The sequence below is a fragment of the Chlamydotis macqueenii genome, chromosome 1, assembly GCF_036417535.1.
Source record: "Chlamydotis macqueenii isolate bChlMac1 chromosome 1, bChlMac1.mat, whole genome shotgun sequence".
Classification (NCBI taxonomy): Eukaryota; Metazoa; Chordata; class Aves; order Otidiformes; family Otididae; genus Chlamydotis; species Chlamydotis macqueenii.
In genome coordinates, this window is record NC_141556.1 from 123,757,254 (window position 1) to 123,778,097 (window position 20,844).

Sequence of the window (20,844 nt, forward strand, 5' to 3'; positions counted from 1 at the left end):
GATATTCATCTTCATGCATAGAATTTGTTCATATTTATGCATGCCTTTTGTTTTGTGGTTCACTGCAGTGCCAGATCTCTTAATCTATTTTCAGATCTCTGTTTTCATTTAGCCCAAGTAGTGTCACATTAGGATGACATTTTTTACAAGGAAAGATGGCTATAAGCTGGACTAAGTTGTTGTAGAATTGCAGAGAATAGGGCTGGAATGGATCTAGTCCATGCATTTAACTAAGACAGGGCTAGCCATGTGTAAACCATACCCCACAGACCTAGATCAAAGGTGTTTCTGAAAAATCTTTTCACTGGTCCGTACGTGAATGTTTGCAATGTCAATATTGGAGCCATTTTTTGTTTAACAGAAGTGTAAATGAATATGTGTCTGAGCTCTTGAGATTTTTCAGTTAACTAAACTTTTCAGTGACTATTAGTTTCTGGTTTGGGATTTGCTTTGTTTTAAGAGCATGTCTGGGATGTTTTTGAAAATTAAACTTTGTGGGTTAAAATGGTTGAAATTTCTACAGGAATATTTCTGTATGTCTATAATTGTAAAGGTACGTGGCATATTTTGTTAAGTGATTGAGAAGAAAGTTGACCCACAGGTTATAGTAAGGACTTGTACTAAATTGTTTGCTCTGCCACTCATTCTCTTTATGACCTTGCTTACATAGTCTTTGTTCCCAGTTCTTGAAACTGATAGCAGTGTTCACAAAGGTGTGAAGATATATATGTCAATTAGATAAATAATGTACATAATCTTTACTTGTGTGCATATATATAAATTATGCAAAAGATCATCTTCCTCACATGAAAATGGAGTTATAGTATTTTAGTGTTAAATAAATGGTTTGCAGTGGCATGTGTTTCCAGGGCTGGATTTCAGCCTGGGCTGAGATCGTGTTCTGAACCTCTTTTGACTATTGCTTAAAATATTCGTTGTTGATATAGCAAAGAATTGGAAAAATTAAGCCAGACACTTTGTTTGTGTAACTTGTCAGGCTGGTAGTCAGCTCAATGTTACTCTGTATTATACTAGCACAAGTGTTAACAAGTTGACGTGACTGAAGTACTGCTGTTCAGGACAGTTTGATACATCAGTCCATAATGCTTATTGACACTGGTTCTGTTGCAGAAGCAACTGTGAAACCTTCAGAGTTGCACAGAAACATATGCAACAGAGCAGAAACCATAGGGCAGTAATCCATTGTGAGTGGCAGAAGCTACCACACTGATATTTTGAGGCATCTTTGGAGTCTGAGTGAAATTAATACTTCCTTTTTTTTTTTTTTATTTTTCCTTTCTTCCTTAGCCAATGGCCGTGTGAAGTTCCGAGTTGAGGGTGAGTTTGAGGCCACCTTGACAGTGATGGGTGATGACCCTGACATCCCCTGGCGCCTTCTGAAACTGGAAATTTTGGTTGAAGACAAGGAAACTGGTGGTAAAAAAAATAATCAAACCTTTACACTTTGTTTTTAACATGGTGTTCATCTCTGCTACTATATAACTCTTGTTTATACTGGATCTTTTGCATATCACAACTTAAGCTAACAAAGCTCTATATACTTGTCCTGTTTTCACTTTGCTCTATATGCTTTTAATACCTCAACAATGGTAAAATGTGACAGTGTAGTAGGCTGACTGAAATTTCCAGAGTAAACCAAGGAGTTTGTTATTTTGTTAGAAATTCTGGTATGGAAATTGCTCAATACAGTTGTATATTTTTTTCTTTTTCATTTATTACTTTATTTTAAATACCTAGTTTCCTGATGTCTAATGTGAATTATTTTTAATTCGTAAAAGATGGTCGAGCCTTGGTTCACAGCATGCAGATCAACTTCATCCATCAGTTGGTACAATCACGGCTGTTTGCTGATGAAAAGCCACTTCAGGACATGTACAACTGCCTGCGTATCCTTCTGAAAGTTGCTTCTGAATCATAAAATCATAGAACGGTTAGGGTTGGAAGGGACCTTCAAAGGTCATCTAGTCCAACCCCCCTGCAAGAAGCAGGAACATCTCCAACCAGATCAGGTTGCTCAGAGCCTCATCCAACCTGGCCTTGAACGTTTCCAGGGATGGGGCTTCCACCACCTCTCTGGACAACCTGTTCCAGTGTTCTATAAGCTGTTCAATGTAGGTTTGCTCTTCCTAGTAGCTGGAGGTCAAGAAAGATGGATTCCCTGTTAAGCTAGGGGGAAGTGTCTGGACATAGAGTAAAAATGATGGCCTTGGAAACAGTTATTCTCAGGTGCCAGCATGTAAAATTTGATTTTACACACTTAATCAGCAAAGGTAAAGGTGAGATACTCAAGACAGCAGGTTGTGTGATAAGTCAGTGCAGCAGCAGCTGGCTGCCCGTGCTAATGTCAGAGATAGAATACGGTGCTGAATTGGAAGGTATGGGAACTGACAATTCTTGCTACCGAGAACTGCAGTAAGGTGATGATGGGGCACCTGTGTGAATAATAAAATGAGATACAGCATGTCCAGGAAGCAGTGCAGTGATTTTCTACATGCAAAAGGCAAACTGCTTTGTGGTGTGAAACAGTTTTCAGTGAAACAGTTTCTGCAGAAACAAACAGAATCGTGTTATTTTAGGGTGACCATGGGTGATGTGGTTAGTGGTAAATGTAGGGTGAATTGAATTTCTTTGGTAATCTTCTTTTCCATAAAAGACTATCAGAGTTAAAATCTGTGAAACAAAGTTATTGTAACATCTTGTCTAACACTCCGCCCTAGATAAAAGTTTGTTAAAAAAAAGGCAAAAAAAACTTGAAGAAATATTTGATACTGTTTATATGTCTTTATCTCTGGATTCATATGTTAGTGTGTTTTCAGGCAGCATCTTGTCTGACTTTTGTGAAGAATGGATTTATGTAGTGTACACGCTTTTTGGAGGTCTTATGTTTTCTTAACTCCATTTGTTAGACTCCTTCTGCTTAGCACTTCAGTTGGAAGTCTTGCATTCACAAACACTAATGCTGATACGAGAGCGCTGGGGTGACCTTGTGCAAGTGGAGCGATATCATGCAGGGAAATGTCTCTCACTCTCTGTTTGGAAGTAAGTTCATTTTAAAAGGGCTGTTAGCAAACAAATTAAATTAATAGGAGTTGTTTTATTTACTGAAGTTGATCTGATTTTTCAGAATTGTATTTTCTTTATGATGTGAGACTCCTAAATTCTTGTAATTAATTACCTAAACATGTTGCTTAACTTGCAAAGAAATGAAGGATGTGCATAAACGTACAGGAGAATAATAGATACAGTTATAAATCAGTTCATATTTATGCAGATATCTAAATAAATTAATTAGTTCATTGTCAGTCTTTTACTGTATTCATTGCTTGACTTGCACTAGATAAAATTTAAAAAACCAATCCAAATGCTTTTCTGATTGTGTTGAACTTGCAGCCATCTAAAACTTATTTATGTAGTTATAGTTTACCAACAGTTCCTGCATTAAAATGAGAAACAAATGTTTTTTTTCAGTTTCAGCTGACATAATCTTATTTTTAACCAGAAGTCTCAGAATCAAGCATTAGCTGCTGAAAAGCATATTTTCTGCTATTCCGGCTACATGGTTTAATTATTCTCTTTATTTTAAGTCAACAGGTGCTTGGCAGGAAAACAGGGACCGCATCTGTTCATAAGGTCACTATTAAGATTGATGAGACTGATGTCTCAAAACCCTTACAAATATCTCACGAGCCTCCGCTGCCAGCCTGTGATTCCAAACTGATGGAAAGAGCCATGAAGGTAAAGGTTGCTTTGCAGTAGGCATCTAGTTTTGTAAATCAAAAACTTTAAAATGGCTTGCATTGTCAGTTTGTTTCACTTTGATTCCATTTAAAGAGCTGTTTCTAAGATTATTAGTCAGCACTTACTCTAGCTTGTGTTGTGTTTCTGTTGGGACCTAAAATTGTTGTTACAAATTATTGACCATGGCTTCATCTTAAAAAATTACACCTACTTCACTGTAAGTGCATCGCATACTACTCATGAGACACAACGCTGAGGCTTGGGGGAAACAACAGCAAAATTTCAGTTAAGGTTAGCATTTGGCTTGAAACGTGTAATAGAGAGTCAGTTCTTCACTTTCCTATCTTGGAGATGCTGTGTAAACTTCCTCTGAAAATCAGCTTTCTCCTGTCGCTTGAGTTTGGCTACGCAGCAGTGCTATTCACTTTAGAAAATCTCACATTATGATTTGGAAATCTTGTGCAAAAGAGCTAATGAGGCTTACTGGTTAACATTAACAAATGTTTAGTGAAGCTTGGTTGTACATTATCACTAACCAGATTATGTCATGTGGCCTATTTGAATGTGCCTTTGTATTGTTCAGTTTCCTATATGTTAAAGATGCTATTGTTAGAATGGTCCAAAATGAGTAACTACAGTCAACTTCCTGCTTGGATAAGGCTTCTCTGGTGATAAGTCTAGATCTTAGTGATATGTAAGAGGAACTGTGTTCTAAGTTTTATAATAAGTCTTCTGTAAGGTCCTCAGCAAGTCTGGCTGTGATATATCAGGATGTGTGTTTGTCATTATTTCTTACAGTGTTTTGTTTTTTTTTAAGAGAGTTAATAAACTGGAGTGAATGGTGGTGTTTTCAAACTTTCAGTACAGTTTTTCCACAGGGGAAAAACTCCTCAGCTCAGATTCTTTACCTGTCATACAGAACTTTCTACTGATGATAGCCTTCACCTATTGTACATACTTTGTATTCGAGCCTCTTGTTTACCAAGTCTGACAGATAAGCCTCCATATGGTGAATGTCAAGAACTTCATATGGTTGGGCTCCAGAGGAATGTGGGAAATTTGGTGGAGCATAGCAGCCTTCTACTTCACTTCCAGAGTAGCAATTCTACTATTAGTCTAGTAAATGTATACTAAATTTACTCATTCAATAGCCTGAATTAGCATATTTAGGCTACTAAATATACAGTTAATTTAGTTAAGATGCTGTATTAATTCCTAAAACTGGGAAAATGTGCTTTACCTAGAACATCTGCTGAAGTTCCACTGGAGCTGATGCAATCTAAGCTCACTGAATCAAGTCTGCAGACTGTACGTTAAGATAGGAGGCCACTGTAAATTTGAGATTTATCAAAGTTAACACTGGCTCCCTTTATAACTACTTGCTCTGAGTTTAAAAAAAATTATCAGTTATGGTATGTACACTGCTGTTCTAGTGTTTGAATAATGAGCTCAGCTGTAATGACGTAGATAGCACAATGTGTTTCTCTTTATTTAAGTTACTATATAGAACACTGGCAAGAACAAATACATTTGTCTAAGCAGGTTATTATACATTAACCTACTGAAAATTGGATGTAGGTCTAGAACCTGTAGTCACTTGTTTGTGAGGAAGATTTTCAACTCAGCAGCTGCTATGAGTTAATGCTCTTGTGGATGAATAAATACTTTATTTTTAAGGCCTTGTCTTGGAAAGCTAGTCTTTAGGGGAAGGTCCTTCTGGTTTATATGAAGGCATATACTGAACTTCTGTATAATTCCATTCTGCTGTAAACCTCTTCTGCATTTATCTTTTATGCTAGAATAAAATTTGAGTTTGATTCACCTTGAACAGTTTTCAAAGCAATGTGAGGTTAACTAGAAAAAGGTTTTGCAGTGATCTGTAGCTTTGCTTATGCAAAATATTACTGTAATGTGAACAGATATGAATGCAAATGCTTTAATTTAGATGGCAGATGTAAGGTACAGTGAATATAAGTAGTGGCATAAGCTTCAGTACTGGCAGTACAACAGCCTCTAGATGCAAGCTTCTAGATACTCCTGGATTCAGTAGGGTTACTCATATTCAGTGTCTGCCACTGCAGCTTCGCTGCATTGTGAGCCCGTAGCAGGACTAAAACTAGCGTGTTGTATTTCATGCTACAGCTACATACATATTTGTGTGGAGGCAACCATATTCTAATAGAGTGTTGTTTTGGGGGGTTTTGTGGTTTCTTTGTGGTTGGTTTTGATTTTTTTTTTTTTTCCCCTTAGCTTAAGCTAGTTCTAAATGGATGAATGCTAAGCTGGAAAGTACTCCAGCCTTGATCCAGAGCATGTAGGTCTGCTCAGGGAGTGGTAACAGCATAGTTTGTGAAACTTCTTTTATATTTTCTTCTAGTCTTCTCTCAAAACCTTCCCACTGTCTGCTGCACAGACAGAATCTTGTGTTAGTTTGTTTTATTTTATCCAAATACTCAAGTTAATAGTTTACTTGCTTCATCGCAGTTCTAAGCAAATTATTTATGAAGTGATTGTTTCTCTAAGTTAAGTAGTTTTGTTCCAGTGTGCTAATGCGTAAAGTTTACATATGAAGTTTGAACTTGCTGAAGTACATTCCTTTTTCACAGATTGACCACCTGTCAATAGAAAAACTCCTAATAGACAGTGTCCATGCAAGATCTCATCAAAAACTCCAGGAGCTGAAAGCCATTCTTAAGAGCTACAACGTTAATGACAATTGTATGTGTTTTCTACTGAAGTTTGTTTCAAGTTAATTTTCATTTGTGCCTAGGAATGTTTTCCTTTTTCCCTGATGTTTTTTGTTTTCATTAATTTAAATAAAAACTATGAAAAAATAAAGGGAGATGTGTTCAGAATTAAAAAGACTTAGCTTTATATTATTATGCATTGATAATTGTAAAATACTCATGCCTCTAAGTGCAGTATGATAGATTAAGCTGGTAGAGCATTATAGTCTGGATTGAGAGGTTACAAGTTGTCTGCTGTGAAACTTGTACATGTTTAGCATTGAAAGCAAATCCTTCACTGTCTTGAGCTAGCTTTGGATGAGACTTTGCTTAAACTGTTTTTGAAACTATTGGGATCTGGGTTTAGTTTATAATCATGAAACAATGAGATAAAAGATATTCAGGGGTTAATAATCTCCTTCACATTTGCTCTGTCTTTTCTCATTGGTTTGTTACTAGCACTATTTTCACAGAGAAGTTCTTATATTCAGTTCCCTGTTTATGTTAAGAGTGCAATAATACGCAAGTGAAGATTGCTTCTATAAAAACAAACAGGTTTTGTGATGATAAAGGGGTAAGTTTTAATATGATGAGCTTGAATTTTGTGTCAAATTATTAACACCAATTTTTGTTTAGCATTCATTGAGACGGCTCTTCCAACTCTTGTAATTCCAATTTTGGAACCATGTGGTCGATCAGAGTGCCTGCATGTGTTTGTTGATCTCCACTCTGGAATGTTTCAACTGATGCTGTATGGTGTTGGTAAGTAGGTGCAAAACCAGATTGTATTTAATAACTCGCATGAATCCTGCATTATGAGGTAATTTTGTGCGAACAATTGTCAAATCTGCTAAGTTCTGTAAATAAGTAAGAGTAATGCAAATAAACACTGCACCTGAGTCACCATCTAGGTGTTTGAGTTTGAGGAACGAAGAAATGGATCTTTGTGTTTAAGAGCTGCAGTTCAGTTAGGTATATTTTAAGAGGACAACAGACTAAATATTGTTAGGCACCATCACAATGCGTATTTATGACTCATGATTCCTGGGTTGTGCTGTTAATGTATGCAGTCATTTCATATGGACCTGATTGAGAATTGTGTTATGTGACTCTATACATCTTGAGTTACTGTTCAAGTCTTAACTTCAAATTTCTGATAACTTAGGAAAAGAAGGGAAGCAAGTTCTTTTAGTTTATTTGCCTAATGGCATACTGCTGTGGTTTAACAAGCATTGTGGATCATTTGTTGTGTATTTTAATCTCTCTTCACAATGAGCCACATGGAGAAGGCAAGGGGCAACAATTACATATTGCACCAGGAGAGGTTTCATGTCAATGTAAGAAAGAAGTTTTTTACAATGAAAACAATCAATCACTGGAACAACCTCCCCAGGAACGTAGTGGAGTCCCCATCACTGGAGGTTTTCAAGATGCGATCGGGTAGATAATCTCATCAAGCTCCCTTTCCTACGAAAGGTTGGACCAGATGATCTTTTGAAGTCCCTTCCAACCTGGGCTGTTCTATGATTCTGTGATTCATTGTCTGTTAAATTAGATGAGACGCTTTCATTAAAAGGTCAAAATTTTGTTTGAAGAGCAGATGTTAAGACTATTCACTCACCTAATGTTCTTGCAGATCAACTGACACTCGATGACATAGAGAAGTCTGTTAATGATGATATGAAGCGTATCATTCCTTGGCTCCAGCAGCTTAAGTAAGTGACTTGAATTATTCACTTAGCTTGCATAGAGTGAATCACCGTATTTGTATTTCGGATGATCACACTTTTATGGCTTTGTGTTCTGCCACAGTAGGGGATGTACTTTCTCGCTGTTCTAAGCAGCCTTGAGTATTTGCCATCTCTTCTAAATGGGTGGAGGCAATTATGCTTTTGCTTGGAGTTGATTCCATAGTCCTCCTTTAGTCTGCCCCCTTACACGTAGCCTCGTGCATTGCTGTGCACACACTCTGCTTGAAGTCTTTTCACTTTGTCGGTAGCAGACCACTTGCTTCTTGAGGATCTTATTTTGTGTTCATGTTCATTTTCTATCTTCTTTATTCCACTCTCTTTCTACAGCTGAACTCTACTTGTTTCTCAGCAAGAACAATCTCCCTTCTCATAATACAGAGGAAAAACCAGGAAGGGGCCTAGGATGATTTAAATAATGTCTGTTTATCTTCTGACAGTTCAGCCCTTGCTGGTGTAAATCTCTAATCATCCTTCTATAAAGCCCTGAGATTTAAGCACAAGATATGTTTGGCTCCCATAAGAGGTTGTAGCAAATAATACAAATGCAGTTTGTATCTGCATGAAAACTAAGTTCCACCTGCTCTGTCGTTTTGGAAATTCCCAGTACTCTGAGCTAATTGCAGGGTGAAACCTCTATTTGAGCAATGTTGCTTCTAAAAGAAGCACGATGACGCATGAAGCACTGGCACCCTGGAGAAACTAATCAACCTCCCTTTGTTATGAATAATGTACTTGGGATAATGGCTTGAGTAGTGCTGCAGTTTTTGAGGAAGCTAAGCAGTCCCAGAAAATGTCTTTTAAGACAGCTATATCTAACATGTATCTATGAGAATAAACGTGGTGTGTCATGATGGAGAGATGCTGAGCACCCACACTTTCCATTGCTATTTTCAGTGGAATTTTGACTGAAAAACCCAGCCACGCATTTCAAGCCTAGCTAGGCTTTCTGGCCTTGCCACTATAGCCAAAATCCATTGGCGTAGGGCAAAGTTTAATTCCAAATATTAGAATAAATTTAATATCTTGCATGTGATTCTTCATGTCCAAACTTATTCAGGTGAATGAGTTTGTTTATAATATAATCCAGAGTGATGTCCAGCTTTGGTAACTTTTCTTACTGTATTGCTTACCAGCACATGGGAACAAATATTTTATTTTCTATATAAGTATATAGTATATAAAGTATTCCAAATTGTAAAAGAACTGTGATCTGCATGTTTTTTTTAATTTGCCCATTCTTTTTTGTATCGTCATTTCGTACTGTGCTGTATAAACATTTATTTATGTATTCCTTCAGTGAATAATTTCAGGGCTTTTCTTAAATTAACATCTGTCTGTTACTCAAACTGAAGACAATATGAAAAGATAGTAATAAGAAAATACAAACTTAGAACATTTTCTGTGTGATTTTCTGTATATAACTTGTGCAGCAATGTTAAATATTGCCTTAGAATATGACTAACTTAATTTGACACTAATACTCTAAACAGCACTGTACTAGAATAATGTAAAACAGTCGCAGGGTACTAATACCTTTATTTCAATGCAAGGTTCTGGCTTGGACAGCAGCGTTGCAAACAGTCTATAAAACATCTGCCTACAGTGAGCAGTGAAACTCTTCAACTAGCTAATTATGCTAGCCATCCAGTGGGAAACCTTTCCAAACACAAATTGTTTATCAAACTCACTCGCCTTCCACAGTACTACATTGTAAGTAATTGAAAAATGCTTCTGCTTTTGCTCCCAGTCACGGATATACTAGACAGTTTGTTGTACTGTTCAGTCTGACATTAGGAACCAAGCGATTGATGTAATCCTTGACTTTCCCCTCTCATTCAGTGGGTTGGTTAAGCAGTCAGGCTTGTGGAGAGGAGGGGACATAAAAGTTGATTACTTAGCAACTTTCCCATTCTCTCTATGTTTCCTGAAAGTTTAGTCTTCCTTCTCTTCTTGAATCCCTTTCCTAGCCACAGTATTAAGATATTGAAAAAGACTAATGTCTTTTCTTTGAGGAGGAGAGGATAGGAACTGATGTAGACATACTCTTAGCTTGAGGATCTTCTCAATTTGTTGCTTTGTTTAAACATAGGTTGTAGAGATGTTTGACGTTCCTGGCAACCCCACAGAACTAGAGTACAAGTACCATTTCCTCTCTGTGAGCTATGCTGAAGGAGATGACAGCCCTGCTACTGCACTTTTACTACAGCAGTTCAAACCAAACATTGAAGAGTTGGTACTAGACACAAAAAGTGGGAAACAGATGAAAAGTGGTGTCAAGCGCAAGGTATGTGCTTCAAAAATCATTGGGTAGTTAAGAGTGTGAAAGTGAAACACGTGTTCTGAGCATCAACACCAGCTTTAGTAGTACCGTTTCAAAAGTTTCTGCGGCTGACATCTTACTTGCATTGTGGCTTGGTTCTCTGGACTGCTTCCCTAGGGAGATACTGGGAAACTGTTTTGCAACAGTTGTCTTTTAATTCATGCCAGGCTTTCTCAGCTGTTCCAAAGAGCCAATGCAGAGTGCTGGCCTGAGGTAGCTCGAGTGGCTTGTATATGCAGAGCACTTGTATCTGCGTAACATGCTTTGTGCCATGTAGATGCGGTCTTTGAAAGACTTGCACAGGGGCTGATAGGAGTTACTTCTTTAAATCAGGCTGACATGGCTTAGTGATATGTAAATACGGTTTTAAGGAAGGAGGCGATTATAAAATTACTTTAACTGAATTACTTCAGTCCTGAAGTGGACCAGATCCTTTCAGCAGTTTGTGCTGAGGGTGTGATTCATTTAAAACTTGGATGAATGGGATTATTCTCTGACATCTTTTCGTGCAAGTACATTTGTCTTTATTTTGATTCTAGTTATCTGGTGATCCATGTTCCATAGAACCTAAGAAACCAAAACGGTCGGGAGAAATGTGTGCCTTCAATAAAGTGCTAGCTCATATTGTAGCCATGTGTGATACAAATATGCCGTTTATAGGGCTTCGTATGGAGGTATGTATTAAAAAATATTTTGTTTCCTTTTTCCCCTCTACTACCCCTGATTTTCTTCTCTAGATGTGACTGTTTGGCAAACTTGTGGTCATGTGTTCACTTTGAAGTTCCCCAGCCAGCTGAGCCTGGGTGACTGGTGTTCTACACTGGGTTGCTCTAGTCTTGTTAGAGCTGGTTCTCTAGTACCAAGTGCTGTAAAAAGCTTGAAAAGCTGAGGGAAAAGGGAAAAGGAGAGGGTGAAAGATGTACTTGTGGGAGGGGGTGGGAAACAACTTTATACCAGATTTGCACACTGTTTTTTGGCTTTCCAGTGCTTGAGGATGTGAAACATCTGTCACCCTTAGGGGGAAGAAAAAAAAATCCTTGAAAAATTTACAGATATTTTGCTTGGGATAACGTTTTTCTTGTTCATTCCTAGTTATCTAATATGGACATTCCTCACCAAGGAGTACAAGTAGAAGGAGATGGCTTCAGCCATGCAATACGTTTATTAAAGTAAGAAGATATGCTCCTGTGTTTCATTTTACTACTGTACATATGCTTGAGAGGAAAAAAAGGATTGTTTGGAGAGTAACACTAAAAATATTTGGTGGGGGGAGGATTTTTGGGTTTGGGTTTTTTGTTTGTGTTTTTTAATTATTATGTATCTTGCACTCTCATGTGAAGCAGTGCTGGAGAAAGAGGAAAATAAGAGTAGACACAGAGCTGGCTATAATTAGTTTCCTTCATTAGCCTAAACCAGGGACCCCTAGAAACAGTCTGACAGTCCTCAATCCTAAAAGCCAGACAGTGCTAAGGAAGGTATGATGATGATTCGTGACATGTAATTGCAGTTTTAGATCGGATCAGAGGCGTACATACTCTCTGTGTTATTTGACAATTACCAGTATGTGGTACTCCAGAGGAAAATGCAAGGAATCCCATAAGAGAGAATTACATGGTAAAAAACTTGTAGAGGAAACATCTGAGAATCATACAGTAATTTAAGAGTGGAAGGGACCTGTGGAGGTCATCTGGTCCAGGGGCTGATCAGCTGCATGTTCCGGTCTGCAATGTTTTTTCTGCCCTCCCTGAGTGCAGCAGTCTCAAATGCTGGCTAGAGAGAAGTAGTCACTCAGTTGCCTGGCTAATACAGCCCAAGATGCAGCAATCCATCATTGCTACAAGGGCACGCTGCTGGCTCCTGTTCAGTCTTTCTCCCAAGCCCCCAAGTTCTTTTTCTGCAGAGCTGTTACCCAGCCAGGCAGTCCCCACACTGTGCTGTTGCTTCTCGTTATTTAGGCCCAAGTGCAGGACTTTAAATTTGTTTTCATTGAGCTTCATGTGGTTCCTGTTAACTCATTTCTCCAGCCAGCTGAGATCTCTCTGAGTGGCAGCCCTGTCCTCCAGCATTTTAAGGGCTCCCTTCAGTTTGGTGTCATCTACAAACTTGCTATTCCCTTGCATCACATAGGTTATTGAAATTGTTAAATAGTATTGGCATCTGTGTTAAGCCCGAGGAATGAGAGCCACAACCAGCCACTAATTGGACCTACTCTTGACAACAGTGCTTCCTACCTGGCAGTCCATCCAGTTTTTCACAATTCTTGGTAGTCTACTTCAAGCCTCACCAGTTAAGCTTTGGATTGTGTCATGAACTAAAATAGAGTATATCACTTTTAAACATTAAAAAAAAAAAAAAAAAGACAAATTCTAGAGTAAAACCTTCTTAACTTCTTTTGTGGTGCAGAAATGTACAGTGATATAAAGACATCAGTCTCTAAATGCGTCAGGACCTACCTTTCTAACTTCGCACATTAGCAAAGAAATAGTGAGAACTTGTGAAATGAAGTTAACGGTGGTACATGAAATTTCTGGATAGACTGTCAAGGATTTGAAAGAGTTTGGCATGTTTTTACTTAAGCTTTTAGTCTGTCCCCTGAGCTCAATTCTGATGTTGGGCTATGAATAAATTAGTGGGTACTAAGATAACTGCCAGGTTGTTCATTGCATTTAGAGTGAGCTTGTTCTAGAAGGCGAACTGTTTTATTAATTCAGGTTGCCACAGAACTTACTTTCATCTTTTTTTGGCTTGTTTCTCTGTATAAAAGCTTTGTATCAGTGTGCTCTTACTTCCACTAGGAGATCAGGGCGATTCAATTGATTCCTTAACAGTTTGTAGTTTTTAGATGTTGAATCCATATAAAAATTGGTCTGACCTCAAAGTGCTTTTTAGTTCTTGAAGAGGAATAGAATATCTCACTGTGCCATCCAGCTATCTTTGCTGTTGATTTGTTCTTTCTTTCGTGCCTAGGCTGGAAGTCCTTCAGGAAATGTTAAAAGGGTAGTACTTTTAGTTTTGGAACTACTGTGTATAATTGAGATCCTTTTTTCTTCATGAATAGAGTTCCTCCCTGTAAAGGTGTAAATGAGGAAACGCAGAAGGCTCTGGACCGATCTCTTCTTGATTGCACTTTCCGATTACAAGGTAGAAATAATCGCACGTGGGTGGCTGAGCTGGTGTTTGCAAACTGTCCGCTTAATAGCACTTCATCCAGGGAGCAAGGTGAGTTTTATTTAGGAAGACTGGTACATTTTGTTTCTTTGTGGTTTACATTGTCTGTTCCAGTAGTTCTAATGTTTTGGTGTTGTTGGACAAGTATCTGCTCTTAAGATTTCTAATAAACCACAATGTACCTGCATCAAAACTTTGACTGCTGAGATTATGCACTTTTATTATTTAAATACACTTCCTGGTCGCTTGCTACAGTTCACTTGTAGTCTGTGAACTGCAGTTTAATCAATATTTACCATTGCCTGACACTGCAGGACCAACCCGTCATGTTTACCTGACATATGAAAACCAGTTATCTGAGCCAGTTGGAGGTCGCAAAGTTGTTGACATGTTCCTTAATGACTGGAGCAGTATCGCTCGGCTGTATGAATGTGTCCTGGAGTTTGCACGATCCTTACCAGGTACAGAAATCACCTGCTTTTCATTAAAATTACATGTTTACAGATTACTATGGTTTTCTCACTCTGACTCTTTTCCTTCCTCTCTTCAAAGACATACCCAACCACTTAAACGTTTTTTCAGAAGTTCGTATCTACAATTACCGAAAACTTATCATTTGTTATGGAACTACCAAGGGGAGCTCAGTAAGTAACTCCAAAGTGCACTTAAAATGTGTATTTGAAAACAGAATGGGTAGGCTTAGAGTTCTCAGAATTGTGCTACAAAATATTTCCTTGTATTACATTATTGTAGAATTAATATTGCTTAACGTAGAAAAGAGAGAAATAGAGGATACCAGATTGCTAAGTTGTGAGGTGGTCAGAATTTTTGAGAATTGTTTAAGGTGCTTTAAATTGTGGGAAGGAGTTGTGTGCTCCTGAATGATGAAAGCAGGTGTGGCAGCCTTTTTTCTGACAATATGGGAAGTGTTGCTTCTGGTCACTGCTGTGCTAGGATATAAGCAGAGTGCTTAATTCTGCTGTAGAAGAAAGGACTTTAACCAAGTTTTAAATGTAGTATTGTGCTTTCAAATTAGGTGGTCCTAATTATTTTGTAGCAGTGCTGGTCCCTTGTTCAGAACTCTAGCTTATTCTGTAGTATTTGAATGTACAGCTTATTAATTACTTTGATAACTGACTGAGTACTTCCTCACACCCTTGCCTGAAATGCAAGGTAGAGGAGGAAGTAACTGCATGTTTATTACAGACTAAGAATATGATTTTATGTGCAAGTGATGCAAAGTAGCTAATGCACTTGAAATTTGCTTCCTAGAAGGTTTTTGTGTTCATGTTCTAAGCTGAATTTTTTAGGAGTATTTCTATGTGCATTTTATTGGGACAGTTAATAAGTAGCAAGAGTAGCAGCGTGGGTTTTGCATGTCACTTCCTTACATATTAGCATGTCCAGTTCTTGTTTTTGTGTGATACGACTGAGAAAAACAGTCCGTCTCCAGCAACTCATTAATAGTTCTCTGCTGCGTGAATCTCTCAAGTTTAATTTTCTTTCTCACCTTTGGCAGAAAAGGCTTACTTTCTTTTTGGTTGATTTGCTAAAATAATTCCTCAGTTTTGTGGTTGCTAGCAATCCAGCTAGCTACAAGTATGTTAAAGCTAACCACTTTTTAAAGTGTCACAACCACAGCAACTTTTTGGGAAGATGAGTTAGGAATCTGTTGAGGTTTGATGAAAAATGGGGAAAAAATTGAAGTAGACCAGCTTTCTTCTTATAACCTCATAGTTTTTCTAGTTTCCAAGACCATTTTATGTTATTGACATTGCAGATCAGCATTCAGTGGAACTCCATACTCCAGAAGTTCCACATTTCACTGGGAACTGTTGGCCCAAACTCAGGTTGCAGTAACTGTCACAACACAATTCTGCACCAGCTCCAGGAGATGTTTAATAAAACACCAAACGTGGTGCAGTTGTTACAGGTAACGTTTTTAAAACTTCTCTGAAGAAAAGTGCAAGATAATTAAGAGCTGAATTCTGATTAAACTCTTCTCTTAAAAATTGCATGTATGTGTTGTGATTGTTTATGGATCTCACTGGCAGAAAGTGGCTTGGGGAAGATTGTCTCCCCTCTATGCCCCGTTTTCCCTGACCTCTACTTAAAGGTAAGCTACCTGATCTCTCCATATCTGTTCTCTCTCAGGTTTTGTTTGACACTCAGGCTCCTTTAAATGCCATCAACAAACTTCCAACTGTGCCCATGCTGGGTCTGACTCAACGCACGAACACTGCCTATCAATGTTTCTCAATTCTGCCACAGTCACCCACGCATATCAGGCTGGCTTTTAGGAATATGTACTGCATTGACATCTACTGCCGGAGTCGTGGTGTTGTAGCGATACGTGATGGGGCGTACAGTCTCTTTGACAACAGCAAAATAGTTGAAGGCTTTTACCCTGCACCTGGATTAAAGGTGACCGTTTCTGTGTTTTCTGGCATGCTGTAAATAAATGAGCTTCTAACGTGAAGTAGGGATCTGATGTGAAGAGCTTTGTGACACTTTGTTTTGTGAGGAGCTTTTTTTTGTCCTTCCAAAATTGTGAGCACAGAAGGAATTTTCTGATTTATCAGTAGATTTGTTAATAGTTTGAATTAAAACATTTCCTTTAAGAAAACTAGCATCAAGTGTCAGGGTTGTGGGGTTTTTTTTGTTTTTTTTTTTTTTTTTCTTACCTGTGTAATAAAATAATGTAGAGGCTACTTCAGGCATCCTTTTGTTAAAACTTGCTGAAGCTTTGTGGCTAGGCTAGGTATATTCTCTCAGGATTAACAACAACTGCTCCTCACATACTGTTGTGTGGCAGGACAGTGCTCATACATTGCAGATGAGGAGATGCTCCAAGATTCAAACTTCTCTTTTAAAATAGTTTCCATCAGCATGTGGCAGGAGCCTGTGGCTTTGTTTCTGAATATGGTGGTGGTTCGCTCTTCCTGAAAAGTGAATCTGTGCACACTGACAGAATACCTTAGCTTGAAGGCAGCTTGTACCAGTGCTACTTATACTGAAATATTGGAAAGTGGCACCCATTGTGAAACAGGATAGTTTGCTATTCTTTTTCTTCTGACAGTTGCAACTGAGCACTGATTCTCTGCTTCTGCATTTAGCTGATCCTAAACATCTACCTATTTCACAAATTCCAAGTAGAAGGCTAATGGGAAGAGGAAGGGAATTGTAGATACCAGTGGAAAATATAAAAGAATTAAGTTGGGAAGGTAGAGGAGGAAGTAATTCGAGAGGGCTGTCAAATTCATCTGGCTACAAGAGAATGCTATGAAGGAGGTGACCTGGGCGTTCTCACCCAAACAGGGCTGTTGTAGGTGTGATACAACAGCCCAGTAGGTTCTGGATGCTGAAGAATTGTTCTGGAACCACTATTTCCACGTATAGGCTTTTCCTTATTTTTAAGGAAAAAATAAAAATGTTGGTATTTCAATTAACTAGAGATATTTCATGTTAATGAACAAGGTTTCTTGTTTGGTGGCGATGCAAGACTCCTTTTTTTTAAAAAAAAAAAAAGAAAATGGGAATTAAGCTTAACTATCCACTGAGAAGCTCTGAATTGATGTATTTTGCAAACTATTCATACTGTATGTAATGAATGCCCACTAGTAGGTAGTTCTAGAGACCTGCCTGTTTCTTATGTGCTGTAACTGATAAAGATAGTATTAAAGCTCAGCAAATACAGTGCTCATTTGTGTAATAACATTTAATAAATTGCTCACAAAACTGATTTTTCCACAGACATTCCTGAATATGTTTGTTGACAGCAATCAGGATGCACGAAGACGATCTGTAAATGAAGACGATAACCCACCTTCTCCTATTGGAGGAGACATGATGGATTCTTTGATATCACAGCTTCAACCCCAGCAGCCACCGCAGCAACAACAGGTACCCTCCAGGCAAAATAAGATATGTTTATTGTTTTCCACAACTGTAGGTTTCTAAGAACTTACGTTCTAAAAGGATTAGCAATAAAAAATGGAAAGGGAGGCTATAAAACTGCTCTGCTGTACAATTCCCCCTGGGGCAAAACATTAATTTATTTTACCATTTCTCATTCCAGTGTAAACAGCCCATAGCATATGAACAGCAGCTTTGGAAGGTCACACAAGACCTGCTGCCTTGGAAGGGAAGGACTGAGGGAGAGAAAACGACTGTTTGAGATAAAAGATGGGAGGGAGAGTCAGGAGCCTTTGCTGTTATAGGGTGGCAGATAAAAAGGAATGAGGTGCAGAGGTATTATGTCTTGAGGAGAAACTGCAAAAAGTCACTGAAAAAAATAGTGAGCACTGAACAAAGTGAGATAGAGAATCAAACAGCTATGTTGATGGATCTGTAAGATCTCATAGGTGGGGATCAAGCTCTCATTACCGTTCTCCTGCACATACTTAACTTTAGTTTTAGTACAAAATCATGAAGCATTTTCATTGTCCTGTATTGACAATTTCAGCCATTTGCAAAACAGACAGGAGCATCAGGAGCATATCCTCTTACTTCCCCACCCACCTCCTATCACAACACAGTGACACCATCTCCGTCTATGATGCACACACAGTCACCAGGTAAGATGGCTGAGAGTTTGTGTGCTGATCATGTGCTGAAGTATACACACAGCTCTTTGTGCGTGCATGCTTTTTCTGTTACTTGAACTATATTTAGCTCCAAGTTAGCCAAGAGAATGCAAGGTGCATTGTGGAAAAATAGCAAAGCAAAGTCCTGCCATGCATGTACTTCTGGAAAGTACATTTTGATGCTAAAAAAAAAAAAGAAAAATCTGTGAAACTGTCGTCTTTAGCCGTGTAGTATTTGGGACTGTTTCATTCTTACAGCTTACAACTTGCTCAGATCAAAACCTGTTAATTTTAAATACCTGCTTCTTCAGAAAAGCTTTTCATCACCAAAGCTCTGCTTTCTGCTCCCAGCTGTTAGAGCACAACAGCTGAAAATATTTAAATTTGAGGAAAGGCTGGGCAGGGGGGAAATGCCATTCTTCAAGTCAAATATCTTGGAAAGTTTCCTCTGTGTGGTGAATCAGTCTGGAAAATATAAAGTTCATGCATGTACAAAATACAACCTTTGAGTGCAAAAGCAAATTCTCATTAGTTTTGTTTGCTGTCTCCCTAAAAAGGAGATAGCTGTAGCAGTTGATAGGAAAAATTTTAACAAAAAAAAATGGGACATGTACATTGAGCGATATATTGTCTTTGATTAGGAAATTTGCATGCTGCGAGCTCACCCAGCGGGGCTTTAAGAGCACCATCACCAGCATCTTTTGGTCCAACTCCTTCACCTTCCTCTCTTGGAATCACAATGGGACAAACAGCTAACTTTGCCAGCCCACACGGTGAGTTGTTTACTGGCAGGTGTGTATATACTGACAGGAAGAGCACATGTACTTCATGAAATTAAGTCTTCTGGAGCAGACCTAAGTTAATTGAGAAAAATTAGTGTTTTGTAATTGGCTTAAGTAGCTGTTTTCATCCATGTGGGTGTAGCTTTTAATAGTAGTAAAAAGTAGCTGCATGGCACGTTGAGGTGTTCCTAACGTTTTAAAAATTGACTATCAGTCACTCTTTCCTGCTTACTAATGTGGGGAAATTCCATGTGGTCTTGTAGCAGAACAATGGCTGCAGCTTTTAACAAGCATTGTCTCTCATTAGATTAGTTACTATATATTCACTGCTTACATTTCCTGGAAAAATAACTGTAACAGATTGGAAATTCGAATACTTGCTATTTGAAAACATTGTCAAGGTCTTGCTGGTTTGACATACCTATATGTGAGCAACATGCATTTTGGTTCTTTTCTTTATTAAGTTTTTTTCTTTTTTTTTGAAAGCTGCCAAAACAATTGTTTGTTGTAATCACAGTGCATTGGAAACCATTCCATAGATCACAATAAAAGAACAGTTCAGATGATAATTTTAGCACACCAGTTTAACTGCCAAGATGAACAAAGTGAGATAGATATACAACAGACTGTTTAAGCAGCTTGTTCTGTTCAGTCTGTATAGCAGGGTATAAAACCAAAGATAGTTTTGCAGAGATAACTGTGAGATACTGTATAGATAAGGAACAGTCTAGCTGAGACTGTCATTTATTAAGGGAACAGTAGAAGTCCAAGTCTATAGGGCAAGTGCTTTCTTTAGTTCAGACCTCATTACATGTTGAACGTGCCAATTTGCCTTAGCGTTCAATTTCATTTTACTTTTTAAAAAATACAACCAGAAAACTCTTAAGTCTGTATCTTGATTTCCACACACACCCCCCCTTATGTTTTTTATATGGTTATAAAATGTAGTCTAAAAGCTTGCAGGCATTTTCATGCTTTACAGATTTTGGTAAGCCTTTTTTAGATATCTAGATTAGAAAACCTTGTACTTAAAAAAAAATAATAATAATAATAATGGTTTTGTAACATCTGTAGGTACCATAGACCCGAGCTCACCATACACCATGATGTCACCCAGTCAGCGTGCAGGGAACTGGCCAGGATCTCCCCAGGTCTCTGGTCCATCACCAGCAGCACGGATGCCTGGAATGTCACCAGCCAACCCTTCCCTTCATTCACCTGTCCCAGATGCCTCTCATTCCCCACGAGCTGGAACAAGTAGGCTTCTTTATCAGTGTTACGACTGTGAAACACTCATGTTTAACATTCCTAGTCCTGTTCTTTTTGGTAGCTTTGTGTGTAAACCTAACAGTCCTTACTGCCCTTGTACAGTAAAATACCTAAGGAAATAAAGCCTTTATTCTGTCCTAGTTTAAATCTTCTATAACAAATTGGAAAACAAGTTAAGTCATACAGTGTAAACCTCAGCAGGATTGATACCTCTTGTTGCACTGAAGAAATTAGTCTTAAACTATTGAACTCCATGACTGAGAGAAAAATTTTTGGAATGAAAGCAATGATAGGCATATTTGCTTTCTGAAATACTAACTTTTCACATAGAGTTGTAATGCCGCTCTTGCACGACTGATTTAGCCATCTTTACATCGCACTGAGTTTGTTGTACAAACCTGCTATCTGCCGGCATGCTGCAGAAAGAGGAAAAGGGAGTAGGATTTTAACATTACTGAGACTCTTTGCATGGGTGGAGGGTTG

The 20,844-nt window shown here is 38.2% G+C and overlaps 1 protein-coding gene across 2 annotated transcripts in view; it reads left to right on the top strand.

Moving 5' to 3' along the window:
* MED14 (mediator complex subunit 14) overlaps positions 1-20,844 on the top strand; it is a 38,205-nt gene that overhangs the window by 10,159 nt on the left and 7,202 nt on the right. The window contains exons 6-25 of one of the 2 annotated variants that reach the window (XM_010121156.2): positions 1,309-1,437; positions 1,800-1,907; positions 2,928-3,060; positions 3,606-3,756; positions 6,366-6,477; positions 7,122-7,247; positions 8,122-8,200; positions 9,787-9,946; positions 10,326-10,520; positions 11,096-11,230; positions 11,649-11,725; positions 13,615-13,775; positions 14,039-14,185; positions 14,277-14,368; positions 15,505-15,657; positions 15,879-16,148; positions 17,478-17,627; positions 18,190-18,301; positions 18,952-19,083; positions 20,167-20,349. In XM_010121156.2, coding sequence (XP_010119458.2) covers positions 1,309-1,437; positions 1,800-1,907; positions 2,928-3,060; positions 3,606-3,756; positions 6,366-6,477; positions 7,122-7,247; positions 8,122-8,200; positions 9,787-9,946; positions 10,326-10,520; positions 11,096-11,230; positions 11,649-11,725; positions 13,615-13,775; positions 14,039-14,185; positions 14,277-14,368; positions 15,505-15,657; positions 15,879-16,148; positions 17,478-17,627; positions 18,190-18,301; positions 18,952-19,083; positions 20,167-20,349 — 2,805 coding nt within the window. The remainder of the gene's footprint in view (positions 1-1,308; positions 1,438-1,799; positions 1,908-2,927; positions 3,061-3,605; positions 3,757-6,365; positions 6,478-7,121; positions 7,248-8,121; positions 8,201-9,786; positions 9,947-10,325; positions 10,521-11,095; positions 11,231-11,648; positions 11,726-13,614; positions 13,776-14,038; positions 14,186-14,276; positions 14,369-15,504; positions 15,658-15,878; positions 16,149-17,477; positions 17,628-18,189; positions 18,302-18,951; positions 19,084-20,166; positions 20,350-20,844) is intronic. The other variant, XM_086766469.1, reaches the window with a different exon arrangement.